At 45.4% G+C, this 24,248-nt stretch overlaps 2 protein-coding genes across 5 annotated transcripts in view; one reads left to right on the top strand and one right to left on the bottom strand.

Annotated features, from left to right (window-relative positions):
• Window positions 1-2,707, top strand: part of ARMC7 (armadillo repeat containing 7) — a 38,257-nt gene extending 35,550 nt beyond the window's left edge. For all 4 annotated transcript variants that reach the window (XM_029600568.1, XM_029600566.1, XM_029600569.1 and 1 more), the window contains one exon: window positions 697-2,707. In XM_029600568.1, coding sequence (XP_029456428.1) covers window positions 697-1,034 — 338 coding nt within the window. In that variant the 3' untranslated portion in view covers window positions 1,035-2,707. The remainder of the gene's footprint in view (window positions 1-696) is intronic.
• A 36-nt stretch (window positions 2,708-2,743) lies between these two features.
• Window positions 2,744-17,954, bottom strand: NT5C (5', 3'-nucleotidase, cytosolic). Its single transcript, XM_029600564.1, has 5 exons — window positions 17,692-17,954; window positions 13,441-13,541; window positions 13,283-13,343; window positions 3,565-3,679; window positions 2,744-3,478 (listed from the first exon to the last, which is right to left on the bottom strand). Exons 1-5 carry the CDS (start codon window positions 17,884-17,886, stop codon window positions 3,336-3,338), a joined length of 615 nt encoding a protein of 204 aa, XP_029456424.1. The 5' UTR covers window positions 17,887-17,954; the 3' UTR covers window positions 2,744-3,335.
• Window positions 17,955-24,248: the final 6,294 nt, after the last annotated feature.

The raw sequence follows: 24,248 nt of genomic DNA, 5'->3' as shown, positions 1-24,248 counted from the left end.
CTGTTTGCACTGCAAAGAAGTTAAACCCAATAAAAGGGAAGGTATAAACAATCAAGGCAATTATGTTAGTGACTGAAATCCACAACTGTGGTTAAGTGCTGACCTGAATGTCTGGATCATGGACAGGTGCCTAGATGCAGTGATCTGGGAGTTCTGGTTATAACGGCATCAAGGGTTTATAACTATAGTGAGAAGCAGGGTATCATACAACGCTATTGCTGATCACTGGAAGACTGTAACCAGAGCGGGTGTGGATTATCTCCTCATGACTGAGAGGAAGAGATTGTCCGTGCTGAAAAGTGCAGAGGGTGAAATGGATGTGGGAGCTGTATGATCTGTTATTGCTATTGGTGGTCAAGGTGATAGAATTTCAGTTGAAGATGTTTTTCTCTTAGAAGAAAACATGTTTTCATGTGACTTTGGAGTGTGAACAGAGGTAATTAGGGCAGGGAAAACTTTAGAAATGTGTGAGTGCTAGCAGCAGGTTTTGGGGCATGGAGAAACACACAAATGCAAGTGGAGGGTAGGTCAGAATCAAGGTTACTGGCCTCATGAGGCTCTTGTCTACCTGACTTCAACAGTTGTCTCTTCAGGCTGGAATCAGAATAAGTTATTATAAGGGCATTCTAGATAAATAGGCTCTACCCCCTCCACCCAGTTTGCTACCTTCTAACACTCTCTTTTTATGGGTTCTAGGTGGTCTATGTAATCTCTGTCTGGACAAAACCAATAAGGCCTACATTCTGCAGGCCAGTGGCATCCAGCCAGTGATAAACTGCCTGTCGAGCCCAAATGAGGAGACAGTTGTCTCAGCAGTCACTGCACTGATGTATCTGTGCACACCCTCCTCCCGCCAGGAGATCACAGCGCTGCCTGTGGTGGAGTGTATGCTGCGCTTCTCCACCTCAGCCAACCGCAGGATCAGTAACCTGGCTAACGTCTTCCTAGAGGATTACTGCACGCCTGCGCAGGTGGCAGAGGCCAGGAACTTGAGCAAGCACACAGCCTTGGGGATCCCTCTACCTAAGGACTGAATAAGGTTGCAGCCATTAGGACCCTGAGGTCAGAGGGCCCCGGGCTTGAGTCATTCGATGCAGCCACAGGGCCCTGGAGACAAGAGAGGGGTCCAGGAAGGAGTCCAGATGGCTGCGGCAGGGCCCAGAGATCCAGCCATCTATAGACTGGGATAGCGTCAAATTGCATTTACATGGCTCTGGAGATCCAGCCACCAGCTACAGAGGTGCATACTATGAATCACTGGTTACTCTCTCTGTAGTCTTACCATTTGTAAAAGGTCTGTGAGTCTCCTTGTAATGTCCACCTCTAGTCAACTAATCAGTATTCAGGAATGGTAGTCATTGTGGTTAAATCTAAACATGTTTATTGATTATTTTAATGTGTGTGTGTATATTGTACTCCGCCAAGATTTGTGGATTGCTGGAGTATAAATGTTTAAAATAAATAAATAATAAGTGTTAACTAGCCATTGACTTGTCCAGGGAAACAGGGTGCAGTCTTGCACATGAAGGGCACTGAATCGTTCCCCTTTCTGGGTAGCCCTCTGGTGCCTGTTTAGAACAAGTCGGAGGCTTCTGCAGAATAAAGCTCCACTTTCTCTGAGCCCTGTTAGAGGATCCTTTCTCTTGTCAGTCCATACATTAGATAAAAATGCAGCAAATGCCCAGTTTAATTCCTGCTGCAATACCATAGACTCCACTTGATCTCTGGCTTTCTCCTTGCCCTTTTGCATGTAGGGATCCTCTGCACATATCCCAAGCTTTCCTGAACTCGGTTACTCAATACTTCAGTTGGGGAGGCTATTCTAGGCACCTACCACCCTTTGTGTGAATAAATATTTTTTGATGTTGCTCGAGTCCACCTCCTTAGATTCTCATGCCATAGGTATTGCATTACACTTTGAACTATTGGACATGTGGAGGTCCATATTCAGTAGGCTGATTAGTGGACACGTTATCCAGCTAAAGTTAGCTGGATAACTTATCTCATACATTCAATGGGAGAAATGGCCCGCTGAATATACCAGCCTAAAGTTATCCAGCTACATATAGCCGGATAACTAAAAAACCTAACTAGCTGTTTTTGAATGCAGCCGGGTAGGTTTTTTTTTTTAGTTATGCGGCCGGAAAAGCTAAAGTAAACCATAAGCTGCCCAGTCCTCTCCATTCCCCTCCAAAGCATAATACAAGCCAAGCATGTATCTTAAACCCACCCCCAGCCCCCTAAACCTTTTAAATAGTAGCAGTTTGCCCAGTGACGTAAGCTGGACCCCGTCCTGCTTTTACATTCAAAACGTGATCAGCCTGCCTCTCCCCATCCACCCACCCACCCAAAAGGAAGAAGCGTCTCACCTACACTTGCACCCCCCACCCCCCCAAGCTCAGCTGGGAGCGAGAGACCCTCTGCCCCACTCCTGGCACCTCCAGCGCTGCTCTAACAGAGGCAGTGCTGGAAGCAGTCTAAAGTTATCTGCCTAACCTAGCTAGACAGACATGATAATCGGCTAGGTTAGTTGGATATCTCAGCCCCTCCTCAGAATGCTCTTTTTTTATATGGTTAAAATATTAGCTGGATTAGTAGTTGTCCGGCTATAATGTAGCCACATTAGCTCACTTGTGGGTTATCTGTCTAAATGGCTTTTGAATATTGACCTCCCTGTGTATAAATAAATAAATACATTTGATTTTGACTTCTTGTTCGAAACCATTCTTTGTACTGAAAAGGGTTTGCTTCTTGTGCATTTATTTATACCTTTTGAGATATGGGAATGCATGATTGGCTTCCTCTGGATTATGAGACAGGATCACCCCAAGGTCCCGGTCTTTTTTTTGGAGCAGATAAATATCTCACCTCCCCCATAATGTACTGGGCTCTTGGATTTCTGCACGGCAAATACATGATCTAGCACAGGGAAGCCAAAAAAAAGCAGAGATTTGCGGAAGATGCTTTTACAAACCAGACTGTAATAAGCTAGCAATTACCAACAGCAGTATGATTCTGTAACATCAGTAACAAAGCAGTGATGTCACATGCCAGATAAGGAGCATGGAGGAAAATATCTTTCTGTTATTATGATTTATATAGTGCATGTCAGATGTACACAGCACTGTACTGAGACACACAATGGACAGTTCCTATTCACTGGAGCTTGTATAGTCTCCCTTGTTTTAATGTCGTGTGACCCAGTGGAAATTCTTGTCTGCTCTCTCCCGGATCATCCAATAACATTTTGCTTTCCACTGCTGTTGACTTGGACAGTGGAGGCATGTGCCTTTCTCTTCTCCATGCTCTTCTGGCCCAGGGTCCCGGAATTGATGTCACTTTGTGCGTTTGTGCTCTACTATTGCTTTCCAGTCATCAGCCCAGGACTGGAGCCTTCTGTGTGGAGGCAGGAGCACCACATGCTGGTTATGATAACAGCTGAACAGGATATGCTCCCAGCTGGGGTAGCACTCTAGACCTAAGAAAAGATCAGAATAATAGAAAGCCTTCCTTTCTGCACTTTGTCATAATCAGTATCTGTGCTTATAAATTGGCAATTCAAACCTTCGATAACTTCTTTATCATCAAAGAGCAGATCAGCAGCCACCAGTGTCTTGTCTCGAGTCATAATGATTCGCTCCACAAACTTAAGACCCAAATGTTTTTCCACCCAGAGGTACTACCAAGGAAAACGAAACAGACTTTCAGATATATACAGATGATGGATCAGGTACAGGGGTGGGGGGGGTGGGGGTTCTGACAGCCCAGCCTTTCCCATAGTGGTCGTTTGTTCTCACCTTTGCAGCCCAGTTTACTCTGCATAATTAAGCTCTGAAATTCATTGCCAGAGGATTTGGTGAATGGTTTGGACAAGTTCCTGGAGGAAAAGTCCATAAACCATTAAGATGGAATTGCAGATATCCACTGCGTATTCTTGGGATAAGCAGCTTGGCTATCTATCCCTTGGGATCCTGTCAGGTACTTGTGGCTTGGATCGACCACTGTTGGAAACAGGATACTGGACTTGATGGACCCTTGGCCTGATCCAGTATGGCAAGTCTGATGTTCCAGCCCAGCTTCCCAGAGGGGCGTTCATCCTTGCCTAACCCAGCCTCAACTTAGGGCAGTGCTTCTCAACTAGTCAGATTTTCAGGATACACCCAATTAATATGCGTGAGATAATTTGCATGCATTGCTTCCATTGTATGCAAATCGATCTCATGCATATTCACTGTGGATATAGCAGAGTTGCTTACCTGTAACAGGTGTTCTCGGAGGACACACGAGTCCTCCAAGAACACCTGTAGTCTTCACACGAGTGACATCATGGGATAGAACCCAAGTCTGGAACTTTGATCTCAAAGGGGCCGATGTAATAAGACCTGTGGCAAAACAGGCGCTTGATATGAGAGCAGTTTTTGATCACTGCATGCGGCTGAAGCTGCCGTTTCCATGGGATGTAAAAAAAAATAAATTATGCAAATGATTTGTGCGCAGAAATTCACGCACGTAGGGAAAAATGTGCTTACGTAAGCGTGGTACAGGGCATATGTAATAAGCCGCCGTATATGCGCTCAAACCCACGCCGATAATCTACGCATAAAAGCGAATGAGCGAGAGAACGGGTCTCCCTATTAAGTGAAAGTATGACCCTGGAAAGTATTTTTAATATTTTAATTAACTGTGCTGCAGAAAATAGGGCAAATATTTTCATGGATGCTAATTCACAACAATCTTGCCACACTTCTGGCCGTGTACCTCTCCGCCCAAGGAAGCAACTACCTCGGATCCCGTGAAAAGTGCTTTGCTAAGCTGGTCACTCTGAAGTCGAGATAGGCATTCAGCCAGGCGCTTATCAGGCCGTTCGTGCTCTTCTGTTTGTGGCAGAAAAATCTGCATGATCGGGCACCCAGAAAACCGCGGGTCTGTGAGCGCATTTGTACATGCTTTTTTCCTGCGCACAAAACCCTTATCCCCGTATAGGGCTTTGCACGGGAAAACGCACGTACAAACCCGCGGCAGCTTCAGCGCACCTTATTAAGTTGGCCCTAAAGAATCTAGAACTTTCAAACATGCTCTACTGAGCATGTTCAGCTGTAGTCATAGCCCTAGGCAGAGTCCCTCACTCCATGATATAGCTAATACATGGAGAAACCAACCCTCAGGGGAGGCGGGTTGGTTTCGTGAGGACTAACATCCTGCTGTCCTCAGAGAACACCTGTTACAGGTAAGCAACTCTGCTTTTTCCGAGGACAAGCAGATGGATGATTCCCAAGCTATAGGCTGTCTGAGCAGGACAAAACGGGAAACCACAAAGTGCTGAAACACCATTTTTCTCTTGCCTGTGAGACAGCTGACTCACAAAGGGGACTAGGTGGGAAAAGAGTTCAGTTCTACAAAGAAAAAAAACATAGAAATGACTGAGACACAAAACCCATATGCATAGCAGGGGTGCCTAAGGCAGAGAGGTGATGCGAGTGCCAGCAAGAAACATATTGCGCATCACAGAAAACAATGCAACAAGGGTTTCGGATCGGTAAACCTAGACAATGACAGAAGGTCTAGAACCTCCTAGATACAGGAAAAAGTCTACAGATGTAAACAAGAGGAGGACTCTTGGATGAAGACTGCATAGTTTCCTTCAGTGTTACAAGACAACTGAAAAACCAGCTTGGGTTCGAGAGCTCTGCTGGCATCCGAAGGAAGAATGCATCTGCAGAAATGAGCCCATGTTTGGCTGATAGGCACAATGGGCATAAAAACCCAAGCAACGCTTGGAAGAATAATCAGTAACAATGGTAGGGTCTGTGACAGACCCCACATGGCAAAGCACCAGGCATAGCTGACCATGCAGATCAGCATAAAGAGTTCCAGGGGAAGAGAGGCAATCCCTGAATGGGATCTCTAGCCCAAACCCCCAAGCAGGGAGGCCTGAGGCTCACCCACACTGCACTCTTTCAAGGGCAGGGCTACCCATCTGTCTATAGGACAGTTCAGGTGAACAGGAAGGCATTTTGGACAACCTAGTGAAGTGATAAAAGCTAAAGGCAGTACTGGCCAGAACTTGGCAAAATATATAGGGAAAAATGGTGTATCAATCCCTGCAGGTATACACTAAGATATACCACAAATGCCATACTTTTCCTCTCCTCCCCTTGACATTCCAGCTGGAAGTCAGAAGGAGCGAAGAACACAAAGAGGCAGACCAGTGGACTGCAGGGGTAAGGACAAGTCGCTAGGTTGTATATCTCAACCCCAAACGAATAACTCACTACCAAGATAGAGCCCTCAGCCTGCTTGGAACAGCTGAAATTTGAGAACGAATCCCCTAAGGAAGAAATCCAGACACACTCCACCAAGAGACAGGAAGCCGGTGTGCTGCAAGTGCAAACCCCTGTCGAACAGGATTTCTTCACTATCCTGGAACCCTAAGGGTACTAGGGTAGGGTCAGTGTGATTTCGGAATAAACTGCCATGAACCTGGCTTATTAATACCTCATACACAACAATATAGAATGGTTTTTGGACCTATTTTTTCACGCCATAAGTCAAAGACACATTCTTAAGATCATTGTTATAGTTTGTAGGACCGCTACCAAAGGGATCTGTATAGCAATCAGACCCAGCACAGGAGAGGTCACTTTACTTTATTATTAATATCAAATTTTCAAAAACTTCTTCAAAAGCACTGTTTGCCACGGGTTTGGGTTCGAAGACGGACCGCCAATGAAGATTTGAGATGGAATAACGCCAGTTCTTGCCGTTCTGGGAATGAGTTCTAGTAACCGCATTTAAAGGATTATCAAGAATTGACCCCTGAAGCAGGACCCTGGGTGGTCCGAAACGTGATCACGTCGGGACTTCATCGTGGTTTCTCGGCTTGAAGCTAAGTACTGCAATGTTTTTGCTAATGATTATTTTTTGAGACGAAAGCTCCTATAATTTTTGCTTGCATCTATGAATACATTTTCCCGTGGCAAACAGTGCTTTTGAAGAAGTTTTTGAAAATTTGATATTAATAATAAAGTAAAGTGACCTCTCCTGTGCTGGGTCTGATTGCTATACAGATCCCTTTGGTAGCGGTCCTACAAACTATAACAATGATCTTAAGAATGTGTCTTTGACTTATGGCATGAAAAAATTGAAAAAATAGGTCCAAAAACCATTCTATATTGTTGTATATGCGTACTCCTGGTTTTTGGAAACTGGGCTTATTGTTTGTGATATATATTATTAATACCTCAGCCATGATTACATATACTTCCCCCAAGGAAGCATGCAGTCCAGTAAATGGAACAATTGCATGAACCAGTACTCCCCTGTCCGCAAACAGGGTTATCCCTAAAATGGGGAAGTATAGATTGCAAGCCACTATAACCAAAGAGCAGCACTTCTGTTGCAGGGTTCCTCAGCCATGGATTTGGCGATAGGTTGAAAGGCACACTTTCCAATTTGATGGACTATAGCCCTCCTCCTTGAGGTAGGGTCAATCAGGCGAAAATGACTGGCAATAGTCATTTTTCGCCTGATTGACCCTACCTCAAGGAGGTAGGGTCAATCGAAAAATTGAAAAATGCCTATTGAGCTCAGCAGGTTTCAAAAGTGACTCTTGGATGGGAGAAACCCCTAATCTTCACTGGGGAGCTAATCTTAATGGCTCCCTCATGAAATAGACCTGCTGTCCTCAGGATGACCTAAGGAGAGCACTACCGCTCAACTGGCTCTCGGAGCCCGCGAGGAACAAAGAACAATCGCCAGTCAGAAGCAGTGACATCCCTTCTCCGGAAAACAGAATGAAGGACACCCCTTGTAGGGATGGACAACCAGGCAAACAGAGGGAACCCCTAAAGGTTACATAAGAACATAAGAAATTGCCATACTGGGTCAGACCAAGGGTCCATCAAGCCCAGCATCCTGTTTCCAACAGTGGCCAATCCAGGCCATAAGAACCTGGCAAGTACCCAAAAACTAAGTCTATTCCATGTTACCATTGCTAATGGCAGTGGCTATTCTCTAAGGGGTAGATTTTAAAAGAAGCGCGATCAGCCTACTTTTGCTTGCACATCAGACTCAAGCAAAAGTACGCTGGATTTTAGTAGATACGCGCGGAGCCGCGCGTATCCACTAAAATCCTGGATCGGCGCGCGCAAGGCTATCGATTTTGTATAGCCTGCGCGCGCCGAGCCGCGCTGCCTCCCCCCGTTCCCTCCAAGGCCGCTCCGAAATCGGAGCGGCCTCGGAGGGAACTTTCCTTTGCCCTCCCCTCACCTTACCCTCCCTTCCCCTACCTAACCCACCCACCCGGCCCTGTCTACACCCCCCCCTTACCTTTGTCGGGGGATTTACGCCTCCCGGAGGGAGACGTAAATCCCCGCGCGCCAGCGGGCCTGCTGCGCGCCGGGCCGCGACCTGGGGGCGGGTACGGAGGCGCGGCAACGCCCCCGGGCCGTAGCCACGCCCCCGTACCCGCCCCCAAAACGCTGCCGACACGCCCCCGGAACGCCGCGACGACCGGGGCCCGCCCCCGACACGCCCCCCTCCGAGAACCCCGGGACTTACGCGAGTCCCGGGGCTCTGCGCGCGCCGGGAGGCCTATGTAAAATAGGCTTCCCGGCGCGCAGGGCCCTGCTCGCGTAAATCCGCCCGGTTTTGGGCGGATTTACGCGAGCAGGGCTCTGAAAATCCGCCCCTAAGTGAACTTAATAGCAGGTAATGGACTTCGCCTCCAAGAACTTATCCAATCCTTTTTTAAACACAGCCTGGAAACCAGTCGAATTTCCCCTTCCTGAAGGGACAGGAAAGCAATGGGAATTGGGACCTCTCGATCCTGAAAAACCTTTCAACTCTCCATTTGAGAGCTGAGCTGCAATCACTGATCGCTGAAGTTAAGAAGCAACCAATCTGCCACTGGCATTCACCCTCAGATGAGGTAGGCCACCATGGTAATCAACGGAGGGTCCCCAGCAAAAATGGTCCAGTGACCGCTGCTCCTGTCCGGTCCTGGCCTACAAGGAGAGGCACTTATTCAAAGAATGGAGGCTCCAGTTTAGCGCTAACCTGCAAGGGACGGAGCCCTAGGGGCTTCCCCACAAAGCGAATTAGTGACCCAGGAGGGGTTGAAAGCCCTATTTCTCTTCTGAGGAAGGAGAAGACTCCCGACACTACCTTCCTGGTGTCTACTCCCCTAAGGGTTCGACCAGGAACGCAGTCCTATGTCAATCGTGTGGCTGCGGCCACAACCTGTTGTGCTCACCTCGACACACACGCACCCGGAAGAATAGAGCCCTCCACTGTAACGGCACGCTGACTAGTACTCATACAATGGTATCCAATGGATGGTGGCCCACCTACGACCCCACTCGCTGTGCTTGTGGGTAGAATCCCATGGCACAGCAAGAACTGAGCACCACCTGTTACAGTCATTGGCTGTGCACTGCCAAAAAGCAATCACAGAGTGTGTGATGATGCCTTCCTCGCCAGTCCTCCCCAGCACTTTGTGGTGCAGAACTGACAAGGAGGCTGATATTTATTTATTTAGACATTTTACATACCGTCGTTCCATGTACAGACCACAACGGTTTACAAAGTGACATTCATAGCTATAAATCAACAAAACAATGATGGGTTACAGAGGTAGAATTCATAGGCATAAACATCTATATCTATAATTTGATCGATGATGGCAGAACCCTAGCAAGGCTGAGTACTGCACAGCCAAGGAGAATGCTGCCTGCCATCGCCCAAGGCACTTAAAGTAAAGCTTTACCATACCCGATCGTGCATGCTGTGCTCCACTGTTACACTAACTCCCAGTGGAGTGAATAGGAACAGCATGATAACTGCGTCCCCAGTACCACTGGGGCTCTGGTTAGGGCATGGTGGAGGATGGCGTTCTATGGCGTCACCCCCTCCAGTACCTGATAATGCTCCAAGAAGCTGGACACAGCCCTTGAAATTACATCGGGAATGGCTTCCCTAATGGAATCGCAGCACAGAAGTCCATGGCGACCAATAGCACCCGTATTTAAATCGGGTGCCGCGGTAAAAAGGAGGCACTAGGGGAAACTGTGCACCCCTAGCACCTCCTCGGCAGCAGGCGCCTGGGAGAAGCGGCTGTCAGCCGGTTAGGAAACACTCAGTTTTATAGCGTCCGTTTCCCTAACCTGTGCGCAACCACAGGTTAGGAAAATGGACGCTCGTTAATTGAGCATCTTTTTCTAATCTGTTCGCTGGCATCCCTTTTTTTTTTGAAGGGGGGGTGGACATTTGTAATTTTTTAGTTCCTCCAGCTTAATATCACCATGCTTTTCTGTACACTTTTTGGGCTCCTTCAAAATTAATGCCTGCTCATAGCAGGCAGCTATGGATGCGCGTTTGGACTCCCTAACCCCGTTTTGCATCAGGGATTATGGATGCGCATGCAAAACGCACGTTGAGCCATGCACCGCGCCCAGTGCTCGGTATTGCATCGGCCTGACTGAGGAAAGAGCAAAGCTGAATACCGTGATACACACGGCTCTGTGGAAAAAAAGAAACCGAGGGACTCTGCCTAGCGGGGCAGGGTGATGACTACAGCTGCACATGCTCAGTAGGGCATGTTTGAAAGATCTGGAATCTTTGAGATCAAAATTCCAGACCAGGCCTCCATCTGATGATGTCACCCATGTGTGAGGACCTCCATCCTTGACCTCTGAGAACCTGAAAACTTGACTGGCTAGGTGGGCCCAGAGGACTGGGTTGAGAAGCATTGCCTTAGGGGGTTCTTGGCCTTCTAGTATAAGCTTCAGAGTAGTGTATTCACACCCAGCCCTTGAGGGCTGCAAAGTGGCTAGGTTTTCAGGATATCCGTAATGAATAAGCATGAAGAGAGATTTGCTTACAATGAAGGCAGTGGGTATGCAGATCTATCTCATGCTTATCCGAAGCATCCGAAGCAGAAAGCCTGTGAGGGAGTCAGTTGGACCGTTAGATGATCGAGGGGTTAAAGGGGCACTTAGAGAAGATAAGGCCATCGCGGAAAGATTAAATGATTTCTTTGCTTCGGTGTTTACTGAAGAGGATGTTGGGGAGGTACCCGTAATGGAGAAGGTTTTCATGGGTAATGATTCAGATGGACTGAATCAAATCACGGTGAACCTAGAAGATGTGGTAGGCCTGAGTGACAAACTGAAGAGTAGTAAATCACCTGGACCGGATGGTATACACCCCAGAGTTCTGAAGGAACTAAAAAATGAAATTTCAGACCTATTAGTAAAAATTTGTAACTTATCATTAAAATCATCCATTGTACCTGAAGACTGGAGGATAGCAAATGTAACCCCAATATTTAAAAAGGGCTCCAGGGGCGATCCGGGAAACTACAGACCGGTTAGCCTGACTTCAGTGCCAGGAAAAATAGTGGAAAGTGTTCTAAACATCAAAATCACAGAACATATAGAAAGACATGGTTTAATGGAACAAAGTCAGCATGGCTTTACCCAGGGCAAGTCTTGCCTCACAAATCTGCTTCACTTTTTTGAAGGAGTTAATAAACATGTGGATAAAGGTGAACCGGTAGATATAGTATACTTGGATTTTCAGAAGACGTTTGACAAAGTTCCTCATGAGAGGCTTCTAGGAAAAGTAAAAAGTCATGGGATAGGTGGCGATGTCCTTTCGTGGATTGCAAACTGGCTAAAAGACAGGAAACAGAGAGTAGGATTAAATGGGCAATTTTCTCAGTGGACGGGAGTGGACAGTGGAGTGCCTCAGGGATCTGTATTGGGACCCTTACTGTTCAATATATTTATAAATGATCTGGAAAGAAATACGACGAGTGAGATAATCAAATTTGCAGATGACACAAAATTGTTCAGAGTAGTTAAATCACAAGCAGATTGTGATAAATTGCAGGAAGACCTTGTGAGACTGGAAAATTGGGCATCCAAATGGCAGATGAAATTTAATGTGGATAAGTGCAAGGTGATGCATATAGGGAAAAATAACCCATGCTATAATTACACGATGTTGGGTTCCATATTAGGTGCTACAACCCAAGAAAGAGATCTAGGTGTCATAGTGGATAACACATTGAAATCGTCGGTTCAGTGTGCTGCGGCAGTCAAAAAAGCAAACAGAATGTTGGGAATTATTAGAAAAGGAATGATGAATAAAACGGAAAATGTCATAATGCCTCTGTATCGCTCCATGGTGAGACCGCACCTTGAATACTGTGTACAATTCTGGTCGCCGCATCTCAAAAAAGATATAATTGCGATGGAGAAGGTACAGAGAAGGGCTACCAAAATGATAAGGGGAATGGAACAACTCCCCTATGAGGAAAGACTAAAGAGGTTAGGACTTTTCAGCTTGGAGAAGAGACGACTGAGGGGGGATATGATAGAGGTGTTTAAAATCATGAGAGGTCTAGAACGGGTAGATGTGAATTGGTTATTTACTCTTTCGGATAGTAGAAAGACTAGGGGACACTCCATGAGTTAGCATGGGGCACATTTAAAACTAATCGGAGAAAGTTCTTTTTTACTCAACGCACAATTAAACTCTGGAATTTGTTGCCAGAGAATGTGGTTCGTGCAGTTAGTATAGCTGTGTTTAAAAAAGGATTGGATAAGTTCTTGGAGGAGAAGTCCATTACCTGCTATTAAGTTCACTTAGAGAATAGCCACTGCCATTAGCAATGGTTACATGGAATAGACTTAGTTTTTGGGTACTTGCCAGGTTCTTATGGCCTGGATTGGCCACTGTTGGAAACAGGATGCTGGGCTTGATGGACCCTTGGTCTGACCCAGTATGGCATTTTCTTATGTTCTTATTATATTCACTACAGATATCCTGAAAATCTGACCTGTTTGTGGCCCTCAAGGGATGGGTGAGAGTGAATATCACTGGTACAGAAGGTCTGTATATGGTAGTGAAGATGGAATGTGAAAAATCCCCTCCCCTCCAAAATAAAAACAAATGGTAATATATGTCAGAATGGAGACAGGCAATCACAAGGAAGCATTGTACATAAGTGTTCCCAGCCAGTCATTGATTCCATTTCTCTACTAGCCTGTGTTAAACTATTAATATAGCCATACAGGTGATCGCATTTGAACATGAACTACCATAGCGTGAGGCTAAGCAGCCTGACTCTGCATAATTTTGGCCTTTCCCACCACAGAAATCGGCCATTCTGTAACACACGACCTCACCACACCGTACACATTCCATTGCTTCTGGGCCTAACTGTAAAGAGGGGGATAGCATAAGAAGAAATATAAAAAGTTGGGACGAGTCTGACCTTCTCTTGCACACAGTGTTTGTACTGCCTCAGAGGACTTGTGCAAATAAATACTTCAATGCTGTAAATGAGCAAAAACAGAAAACATTCTGTATCAGAATGCCAGAAGCTAAACAGCACTTTGAAAAAAGAATTAAACACTGCAGTTGGTTCCTTACTTATCCATGTTGCTCATCTCCTTCATGGCCTCAATGGCACCTGGAACGGGTTCCAAATCCAGGAAGAAACCAGGAGATTCATATATACTGGCAATTTTAGCCTGAAATTAAAATTGCTCATTATACTGTTGTCAAAGTAAGTGCAGTGCTGAACATCTCAGTTATTTTGACATGTGTGAGTTATTCTGTATTATGGTGTCTTGGCCCAAGATATTACAGCACTGTCAAAAGTGATTAATGTTGCCTGGCATAGAGAAGTAGCCTAGAGGTTAGAGCAGCAGACTAAGAACCAGAGAAGACAGGGTTCAAATCTTTGTGACCTTGGGCTAGTCATTTCACCTTCCATTGCCTCAGGTACAAACTTTTGGCCTTATTTACTAACAGGCCGATTCAGAAAAATGTGCGGGGAGCGGGCGCGCGCACAGGCCACTCTCCTGGGGGCGCGAGATTCAGGAGGGTGGCCTATGCAAAATAGGGCCTGCGGTAAAAGGAGGTGCTAGGAACACTAGCGCGTCCCTAGCGCCTCCTTTTTGACAGGAGCGGCAGCTGTCAGCGGGTTTGACAGCCGACGCTCAATTTTGCCGGCATTGGTTCTCAAACCCGCTGACAGCCACGGGTTCGGAAACCGGACGCCGGCATAACTGAGCGTCCATCTTGTGGGCCGCGGGCCAATTTTTAATTTTTTTTTACTTTTGGGGCCTCCGACTTAATATCACCATATTAAGTCGGAGGGTGCACATAAAAGCAGTTTTTACTGCTTTTCTGTGCACTTCCCTGGCGCCGGCAGAAATTAACGCCAGCCTTTGGGCAGGCGTTAATTTCTGAAAGTAAAATGTGCGGCTTGGCTGCACATTTTACTTTCTGTATCGCGCGGGAATAACTAATAGGGCCATCAACATGCATTTGCATGTTGTGGGCACTATTAGTTTCTGGGGGGTTGGACGCGTGTTTTCGACACGCTATTACCCCTTACTGAATAAGGGGTAAAACTAACGCATCGAAAACGTGCGTCCAAATGCGGGTTAACAGTGTGCTCCACCGGAGCACACTATACTGTATCGGTCTGTAAGCATTTTTCCCACAGAGACAGAATGGGAGAAAAGTCTTAATCAGATTGTAAGCCCTCTGGGGACAGGGAAATACACACCATATCAGAATGTAACTTGCCCTGAGTTCAGGTTTGGAAAGGCAAGTAATTAAAATTCAAATGTAATCCAAAGCCAGAATTGACTTCAGGTTCCTTTGGAAATCTAGGTTATTTCCTTCCTAGTGAAAAGATTTCTGATTTATACCTACTTTTTTCATAAAGACTGGGAGGTTGCATCCATGGAAATTCTCATTCCCTCTATAAATGAATGTGTCTCTGCTTCCAATTTATCTCAAGATCCTTTACCAAAACAAGTTTCATCTCTCTGGTAGAAGAAAGACAGCATTGAGTGTGGGCAGCAACAAAGCACAAGATGATGAGAAAGGAGTAAAGAAATAAACGGAAGCAGAAAGAGATTCTGGAGTATTGGGTGGTGTTCCTTTCGGCAGCAGGGGAGAAAGATGGTTCAGACTGAGCATGAAGAGGTGCTCTGATTTCTGGAATAGTGACCTTGAAATCTGTATCCATGCCAGCAGGGTTCCAGGGCTCCTTGAACCTAATAGGGAGGCACTGCCACTTCAGATAGAGGAGTCTTCAGCTATGTGGGAGCCTTCTGAGTAGTATGCAAAGCACTGATACTTTGAGACCTTGACTCAGACATCAGCTATCTGCCATTTCAGCTTGGCACGAAGCACCTGACTTCTTAGAACAGGACCAGCCTTTGTGTTTCAAGCGCTGAACCTAGATCAAAGCAGCTGAGGACTGCTTTAACAAACTGCGACCACTCACAAAACTTCTAATGGACCTAGAATCTTGGCATCAAGCTTAAGGGACAGCTAAGGTGGCCACTGACACATCCCAGAATACAAAATGGCCCTTTGGTATAAGCTGGGCTAAACATTACCTTGTTTAAAAGCCCAACCTTCCTGTACCTCTCCTCCCTATAGTCAGATCAACACAGTGGCAGCAGTGTAGGGATAGGTTATGCATGCACCCCCAGCCTTGGCAGCTGCTCATCCTCCTCCACCCCCCATGCTTCCTATCTACAAATAAAGCATGCACCATTAAGAGAAGAGCAGCTGAGGTGACAGAAAGCACTTATGTCCCTGCCTTGCTACAGCTCTGCCCAGAGTATTGCGCCCCAAGAGTCTGAGAAGAATCTGATGGAGAGGAACCTGGGGAGAGGGAAAGTAAAATACAAGGGCAGGAGTAGATGAGGACCTTTGTGGAGAAGGAAGCAATGGAAAGGAACGTAAGGGGGGAGCATTTAAGGGAGGAGCTAGAGAGATGCCTAAAGGAGAGGAGGAGGAGATGGAGAAGAACCTGAAAGGAGCAGACAGCAGGGAAGATGTAAGTGAGAAGAGAGAGGAGGGAGGGGGAATGATGCACCATCACCATATGACCAGATTGAATATAAGGACAATTCTGTGTTCTGTTGCGGCCTAAGCAGGACATAACAAAGGTTCTTAATATAGAGGGCTGTCCTGTGTAAAGCAAGAGGGCACCTAGCCACCTTTGGGCCAGCTCCTGGTCAGGTAGGCATGATATATATCACATGAAGAAATCAACTGTTGCTAATATACAAATATTACAATTTTTTCATTAATTTTACCATTTTTTTTTATATAGTAGTACACAAATATAATATTGTGTACAATAAAGTGCAATACAAAAATAGGATATCTAAAAATGGAAACAGCAACAACATGCACAAACGTACCACAATTTTAATATCGCATGAAATATATTACACTGATCTATTCCCGTACACTACACACTCACTACACATATTACTCACAAGTTAGAGACCTGGGAGTCATCATAGACAGCAGACTCAATCTCAACAAATTCGTCAACAACACAACAAAAGAATGTTTCTTTAAACTTCAAACTTTAAAGAAACTCAAACCACTCCTCCTTTACAGAGACTTCCGCATGGTTCTACAAGCCATCATTCTCACTAAGCTGGATTACTGTAACTCTCTCCTCCTAGGCCTACCAGCATGCACCATCAAACCACTCCAGATGGTCCTGAACGCCTCTGCAAGAATTCTATCAAATGCCAAAAAAAGAGATCATATCACCCCAATCCTCCACCATCTCCACTGGCTTCCGATTAAATTCAGGATCCAGTTTAAGTCTTTAATGATGATACATAAGGCCTTACACAACATCGCACCTCTCAACCTAACATTTCCAATTCAACTACACACATCCGTGAAACCAACCAGAAGCGCCTATCAGAACAGACTAATCTCACAACCGGCGAAATCCGTTCTGAGGAAACGTGCATTATCCACAGCGGGCCCTTCACTTTGGAACTCGCTCCCTCCAGACCTTCGTCTGGAACCATGCCACTCTACATTTAAAAAGAACCTTAAGACTTGGCTGTTCAAACAAGCTTTCCCCTAGAGCCAAGAACACGAAGAAAAGTAACCTTAGATTAATTTTTGCAATGTTAAAACTTGTTTACTTAATTTGTTCAATGTAAAAACTCCTGTTTTATTCTTATTCTGTTCTATGTAAACCGCTAAATGTAGCGACAGTTACTGTTCCTTGTGAACCGGGGTGATATGTATATTATACAGGAACCTCCGGTATATAAATCATTTAAATAAATAAATAAATTACTCACTAAAAACTATCTCTACTCAACCCTTTCCAAACATACACATACAATCTTTATACGAAGGGGCGATACAATATATATTCCACATTAATTAGCAAGACTGAATACATCCCATTAAAAAAAATTGTAATATTTGTATATTAGCAACAGTTGATTCCTTCATATGATGTATATTTAAATATTGGAACCTGTTTCTTGTACCTTCAGGGCATGATACCTTCCCTGAAGAGCCAAGAGGGCTGGAAGCAACATTTTCGGGAGGCTTTTTGCATCTGACGGTGTGCACGTGGCATCCGAAACGCTGCCTCCTGAAATGAACTATAGGTCTTCAAAGGATTCTCCATCTTGGATCCCTCCCTCTTTGGGGCTCTCCTGCAACCACTTGGGATGATCATTGAGGCCCTTCCTGTCTGCTAATACTCGGGAATCTCCACGCTTACGGCGGAAGTGTAGCTCGCCGCAGAGAGCGGTAAGAAGAAGCCCTTCGCCGGCTCCCGGCTCGTGAAGCCACCAGCGCGCGACGTCACTCACTCACCCCTAGGTCCTCGCGCACGTCGCAGTACTGCTGGCGCACGGAGAAGCCCCGGCGCGCGGCCAGCTCCACGTGCGGCTCTCCCGGGTACCTGAGGCGGTAGGCGCGCAGCAGGCCTCCCTCGAAGTCCGCCAGCACGCCGTCCATGTCTACCAGCACCCGCAGCGGCGCGGACCGAGAGCCGGCGGCATTCGCCATGACCCTGCAGTGTAAACGATTGAACTAGAGCTTGGCGGGGCGCTCTTTGCATAATGAATAGTCATATTAGCGTGCGCCTCATAAATATTGATGAAAGCCGCCCCCACTGTTTGAACTTCCCTTATTTTCGCTACTCTGGATCTCAGCAGGAACAGCCGAGCCAGCGTTTATAGGCTGGTCTCTTCTCTTTAGCATATGGCAATTACTGGATTTTGTATAAGAAACAGCATGAAATAAAAGTAGGGGTAAAAAGGAGTTGTTTGGCCACTGAATGTTTAAACTATAGAAGATGAGGTTGGGGGCCACTTGCCTCCTGGTCCCCGATTATAGTGCAGATAGGAGCATGGCTTTCCAACCTGTCCAAAAACTACTCTGAAAAAACAAGAAGCTCCAGGCATAAGGTAGAAAATGAGGGCAGATAAAGTCCAAAATAGTCTCTCCACTCGTCACACCAGTAAGCAGTCTGTGGATAAAGCAGGTTTGCTTACTGTAAACGGTGTTTTCTGTAGATAGGATGAATTTTAGCCATTATACAGTGCATTCAGAAACTAATCAGACCCCAACACGTTTTCCACATTTTGTTACCTTACAGCCTTATTCTAAAATGGATAATATGCATGTTTTTCCTTCCTCAGTTCACACAATATCCCCTATTGACAAAGCGAAATCAGGTTTGTAGAAATTTGTGCAAATTAATTTAAAAAAACCCCCTGAAATATCACATTTTCATAAGTAATCAGGCCCTTTACTCAGTATGTTGGTGATGCACCTTTTGCAGTAAATACAGCCTCAAGTCTTCTTGGGTATGACGATACAATCTTGGCACACATGGATTTGGGATTTTCTCCCATTTTTCTCTGCAGATCCTCTCAAGCTCTGTCAGATTGGATGGGTAGCACTGATGCACAGCTAGTTTCAGGTCTCTCCAGAGATGTTCAATCGGGTTCAAATCTGGGCTCTGGCTGAGTCACTCAAGGATATTCACAGACTTGTGCTAAAGCCATTTCTGCGTTGCCTTGGCTACATGCTTAGGGTCATTGTCCTGTTGGAAGGTGAATCGTCGTCCCAGTCTGAGGCCCAGAGCACTCTGGAGCAGGTTTCAACAAGGATCTCTCTATACTTTGCTCGGTTCATTGTTCCCTTAATCATGATTTGTTTCCCAGTTCCTGCAGCTGAAAAACATCCCCACAGCATGATGCTGCCACTAGGGGTGGATTGGCCTATCGGGAGATCGGGCATCCCCCAGTGGGCCGGTCGCTCTAGTCACGTGGTCTGCAGAGTGCGGCCGTGACAGAGCCGTGCTCGACAGACCATGTAGTATCTCCGGGGCTGGCCTGGGTGACGAATCCCCGGGCCAGTCGTCACCGGGAATCTGCCCCGGCTGCCACCACCATGCTTCACTATAAGGATGGTATTTGCTAGGTGATAAGTAGTGCCTGAGAAGTTGCTTAGCATTCAGGCCAATCTTGGTTTCATCAGACCAGAGAATCTTGTTTCTCATGCTCTGAGAGTCCTTTAAGAATCTTTTGGCAAACTCCAAGTGCGCTGTCATGTGCCTTTTACTGAGGAGTGACTTTCTTCTGGCCACTCTACCATAAAGGCCTGATTGGTGGAGTGCTGCAGAGACGGTTGTCCTTCTGGAAGGTTCTCCCATCATCACAGCAGAGCTCTGTCAGAGTGATTACTGAGCTCTTGGTCACTTCCCGGACCAAGGCCCTTCTTCCTCGATTGCTCAGTTTGGGTGGGCGGCCAGCTCTAGGAAGAGTCCTAGTGGTTCTGAATGTCTTCCATTTAAGAATGATGGAAGCCACTGTGTTCTTTGGGACCTTCAATGCAGCAGCAATTTTTTTTGCACCCTTCCCCAGATCTGTGTGCCACAAACCTGTCCCAGATGTCAACAGACAATTCCATCGACTTTATGGCTTTGATTTTGCTCTGACATGTACAGACAACTGTGGGACCTTATATAGACAGATCTGTGCTTTTTCAACTCATGCCTAATCAATTGAATTTACCACAGGTGGACTCCAATCAAGTGGAAGAAACATCTCAAGGATGATCAAATGAAAACTGGTTGCATTTGAACCCCAGAAATACTATTAGCCATTAAACATCTTAAAGTGGGAAAGGCTCCGGGACCCGATGGTCTATCAGCCAAATTCTACAAATCCTTCAGCCCTATTCTAGTACCCTATTTACAGAGTCATTTTAATTTTCTACGAGGGGGTGGAGCACTGACTCCAGATTATAATAAAGCAGGAATCACCATCATCGCCAAACCTGCCAGGGACCCTACTTTATGCGCATCATACCGCCCAATCTCCTTGATAAACCTAGATCTTAAAATATTAGCCAAACTTTTAGCTGAGAGATTGAATTGCTTCATAGCACAAATTATCCACCCGGATCAGGCAGGTTTTATTCCTGGACGCATGACCAGTGACAATGTCCGTAAAATCATTAATATTATCTGGGGTACCACCCAACAAAAGGAGGCACACCTACTACTGGCCATAGATGCAGAAAAGGTCCCTAGTCCTTCTATTATTCGAAAGTGTAAATAACCGAGTCACATCTACTCGTTCAAGACCTCTCATGATCCTAAAGACCTCTATCAAATCCCCCCTCAGCCGTCTCTTCTCCAAGCTGAACAGCACTAACCTCTTCAGCCTTTCCTCATAGGGGAGCTGTTTCATCCCCTTTATCATTTTGGTTGCCCTTCTCTGTACCTTCTCCATCGCAACTATATCTTTTTTGAGATGCGGCAACCAGAATTGTACACAGTATTCAATCTTGAAGGAAAGCATGCACTCCATTGAATGAAAGGTGTACCTTCCAGTTGATGTGCAGTTCTTTATTTGCATTACAACTATGCAGGTGTGAGAGGCTGACCTGTCTCTTATTCAGATTTGGTCAAAGATATAGAAGTCAGCCAGCCTGACTAGTGCAACTGTAGCTGTGTGTTCAGCTGAATTAGTTGGACATCCGCACTCATACATGGACGCACTGATTTTATAATCCGCTTGCGTATGTGTGGGCGGTGCACGCAAGGGGGGGAGAATTAATGCAAACTCCACGCGGCGATGCATTCGGGCCTTTCCCGGTTCCTTCCCAGTCCGCTTCCTAAGGATTAGTAGCTTGGGATCTATTCATTTACGGGTAGATTTTAAAAGTCCTACACGTGTAAATCCCAGGGTTTACGTGCATGGCTGGGCCTTGCACGCACCGGGCAAATTTTCAAATTTCCCAATTAAGGAGCGGACTGGGAGGAAACTTCCCTAACCCCCTGCCTAACCTTCCTTCCCCTCTCCTCCACACCCCCTAAAACTCACTGGCCTTAACTTTTTTTGCTTTATTACTTGCTGCTCCTCGGGAGCAGAAGTAATTTACGCGTGCTGGCCAGCTGCTGGCGTGTGCTTCCCTGGGACCCTGCCCCGCCTAGAACATGCCCCGGCCCACCCCTTCGAAGAAGCCCAGCACTTGTGTGCATACCAGGGTTTATGCACATAGCTGGGCCCCTTTGAAAATTTGCCCAGCAAGCGCAAGGCCCAGCCACGCATGTAAACCCCAGGATTTACATGCGTAGGGCTTTTAAAATCTACCCATAAATGAATAGATCCCAAGCTACTAATCCTTATTGATTAATAGCATTTTATGAACTTCTGCTCTAGGAACTTATCCAAACCTTTTTTAAACCCAGTTACACTAACAGCCATAACCGCATCCTCTGGCAATGAATTCCAGAGCTTAATTATGCATTGAGTGAAAAAGAATTTTCTCAGATTTGTTTTATTTTGGTATATGCTACCAATCTGCACACACAGTAAGATATAATCAGTCATAACCCATCCATTAGAAGGACTTTATTCTGGAAACTTAAATCAACCTGTATGAAAACTGACTAGCTATAAAATGTGATGTGGGTATCTTCTGTTAGCAGAGGCAACTACTTTCAACAGCAACGTGTAAAGGATAGTTCAGAAGATGTGATCCTATCTCCTCCCCCCCCCCAATGTATGCATAATGGAGAAATTTAGACTTACCTGAAAATATCCTTTTCTTTCCTTTATTTCTGCTACAGCAGTCTAGAACAATTGGGTTAAGTCCCTCTTCCAGCTGATGGAGGCAGAGCACTGTTTGTTTCATTGTAACATCCCTACTACATAAGAACATAAGATTTGCCATATAGGGTCCAACCAAAGGTCCATTAAGCCCAGTAACCTGTTTCAAACAGTGGCCAATCCCAGTCACAAGTACTTGGCAGGATCCCAAAGGGTAAGTGGAGAACATAACAGAATAGTCCAGTATCTTCTGACAAAGAATACTAAAAAAAAAACTACAGAAAACAAATCAGTAAATTCTTAACTATAATAATTCGAAATGTTTTTTCAAAGAGAAAAAGATCCTCATTGGTGCTTCAAGTGCATCAGTATCTGCATCGAACCCTTCGTCAGGAATGATGTACCACCTATCCATTGCTTTGATGCTTGTGCTTCGGTGCAGTGTGTGGATGCATGATCAATACAGTATTCTATAGGCACCTTGATGGATCTTGTGCCAATGCGGCATACATTGACTACTTGAGTTTTTTCAACGCATGCAGCGCTTCTTTGGAGCGACACTGCTTTGTAGTCGATTTGTGTCTGCCACTCAACCCCAAGCCAAGAGCCGTAGTGGGAGCATTAGACATACTCTGCACCAACAAAGAGCAACAAGGTCTCGGGCCTGTCTTAGACCTTCAAGTTTTGTGGCCCTGGAGCGCTGGGCTCATGCGGGCAGTTTGACTAGTCAGGCTCCAACCACAGGTTCCATCGCTGGCACTCAGTGGTGACTGGCATTTGCCCACAAGTATAGCTTTTAAAGCCCAGGGGGGCTCCTTTCTTCTTGCCCAACATGCTCAAGCAGGGTCTCCTACCTGAAGCTTCAGAAAGAAAACATTCTACTCTAAATGCCTTTTTTTTGATAGACTTAAAACAAAACAAAACAATGTGCCATTGTCAGGGCTGCCAAGGAAGTAAGGCAACAGAGAAAGTGAAAGAAAAAAAAAAGTTGACTAGCCAGTGAAGAAAATAAGAAGAGGAGAGATCAAGTACACATCCATGCTTCAGCTCGGACAAAAAATATGACAAGAGGAGGCTCCTCAGACAACATCTGCGGGGGAGCTACTGCAATGCTCAGTAGAGTTTAAATTTACTAGCTTGGAGAGGTAAGTCCATTTGATGCAGTCAACTGATATCACCCACTTAGCTAATTCAGACTATTTAATTGATAGAAAAAAAACAGAACACTTCAATAAAGAGCTCTATTTTTCTATCATGGGAGTAGAGTGCTGCCTCTCCTTCCACAGGGATTGTTGTTTTTCTGGGCACTGCTGCAACCATAGCATCAACATCTGGCATTTGAAATAAACATTCTTAGGCCTCTAATGGTAAGGGATAAAGCTTACAAACCCCTCTTTCATCTGAAACTGGTTTCTGGAGATTCCCATTTGGATATAATCATATTCTCTAATTCTGAAGAAGAGAAATGTAGTTAATGCTTCTTGCATTCCTTTAATAATTAGATCACAGTAAGGGGTCTCTTCAATTTTATGTTCAGTAAGCCTTAAGCAAGAATTGACCTTTGAGATAAATGCTGTAATCTCATCCTCATGAAAAAGGCATATTACAGTCTTCCCCCTCCAGCCTAAGTTTCGCCTTCCTCCAGTGAATCATCTGCTTTCTCCATATTCCTCCTCTAATTTCCACATTAGGAATATCTATTGACTGAAGTAAATTTTTTCTCTACTGTTTCTGCGGTAACTTTTGGTCTTTAAAACATAATTGATGCTGAAGCCTATGGGATGTGGGAGCTGAAGCTTCCATACATTTTTGTAATGTAAAAAAAGGCCTTTATGAAATAATTTAAAATAACTCTGGAGATAGTTATTTGTAGAAGGGATGCTGGCATTTAACACATCCCTTTTGAAAATTTGTTTCATGACAAAAAAAAGCAAGGCTGCAGCTGCTCCAAGTTTAGCAGATTTCAAAATGGCCACCATTCCAATCTCAGCTGGAAACTTTGACGTTCAAATGATTCAGGTTATGAATCTAATGGTATTACCTTACATTTCTGAGATAGTACCCAATTTGAGATCCTAATTTATTGGATTGTGGAGTTTTTTAATTTTAATTTTTTTTTTTTAATTCACTGTGAAGGCACGCTGAGCAGGCTGTGCCATCTGCTGCAGGTGATCTTTTGCTGCCTTAGAATAACGGCTTCACTCCAAGAAAAATGAAAACAGAGTTGCTTACCTGTAACAGGTGTTCTCCTAGGACAGCAGAATGTTAGTCCACTCAGATGGGTAACATCATCAAATGGGA

This window comes from Rhinatrema bivittatum, chromosome 4 (genome assembly GCF_901001135.1).
Source record: "Rhinatrema bivittatum chromosome 4, aRhiBiv1.1, whole genome shotgun sequence".
Classification (NCBI taxonomy): Eukaryota; Metazoa; Chordata; class Amphibia; order Gymnophiona; family Rhinatrematidae; genus Rhinatrema; species Rhinatrema bivittatum.
This window is presented reverse-complemented; position numbering and strand designations above follow the sequence as displayed.

Excerpts from the sequence above, each read along its gene's own strand:
- NT5C (XM_029600564.1), bottom strand. The coding sequence starts at position 17,886 with ATGGCGAATGCCGCCGGCTCTCGGTCCGCGCCGCTGCGGGTGCTGGTA. Across the intron at positions 13,542-17,691 it reads ACGTGCGCGAGGACCTAGGG|GCTAAAATTGCCAGTATATA; the intron begins GTGAGTGAGTGA and ends TTTTAATTTCAG. Across the intron at positions 13,344-13,440 it reads GAGATGAGCAACATGGATAA|CATTGAAGTATTTATTTGCA; the intron begins GTAAGGAACCAA and ends GCTCATTTACAG.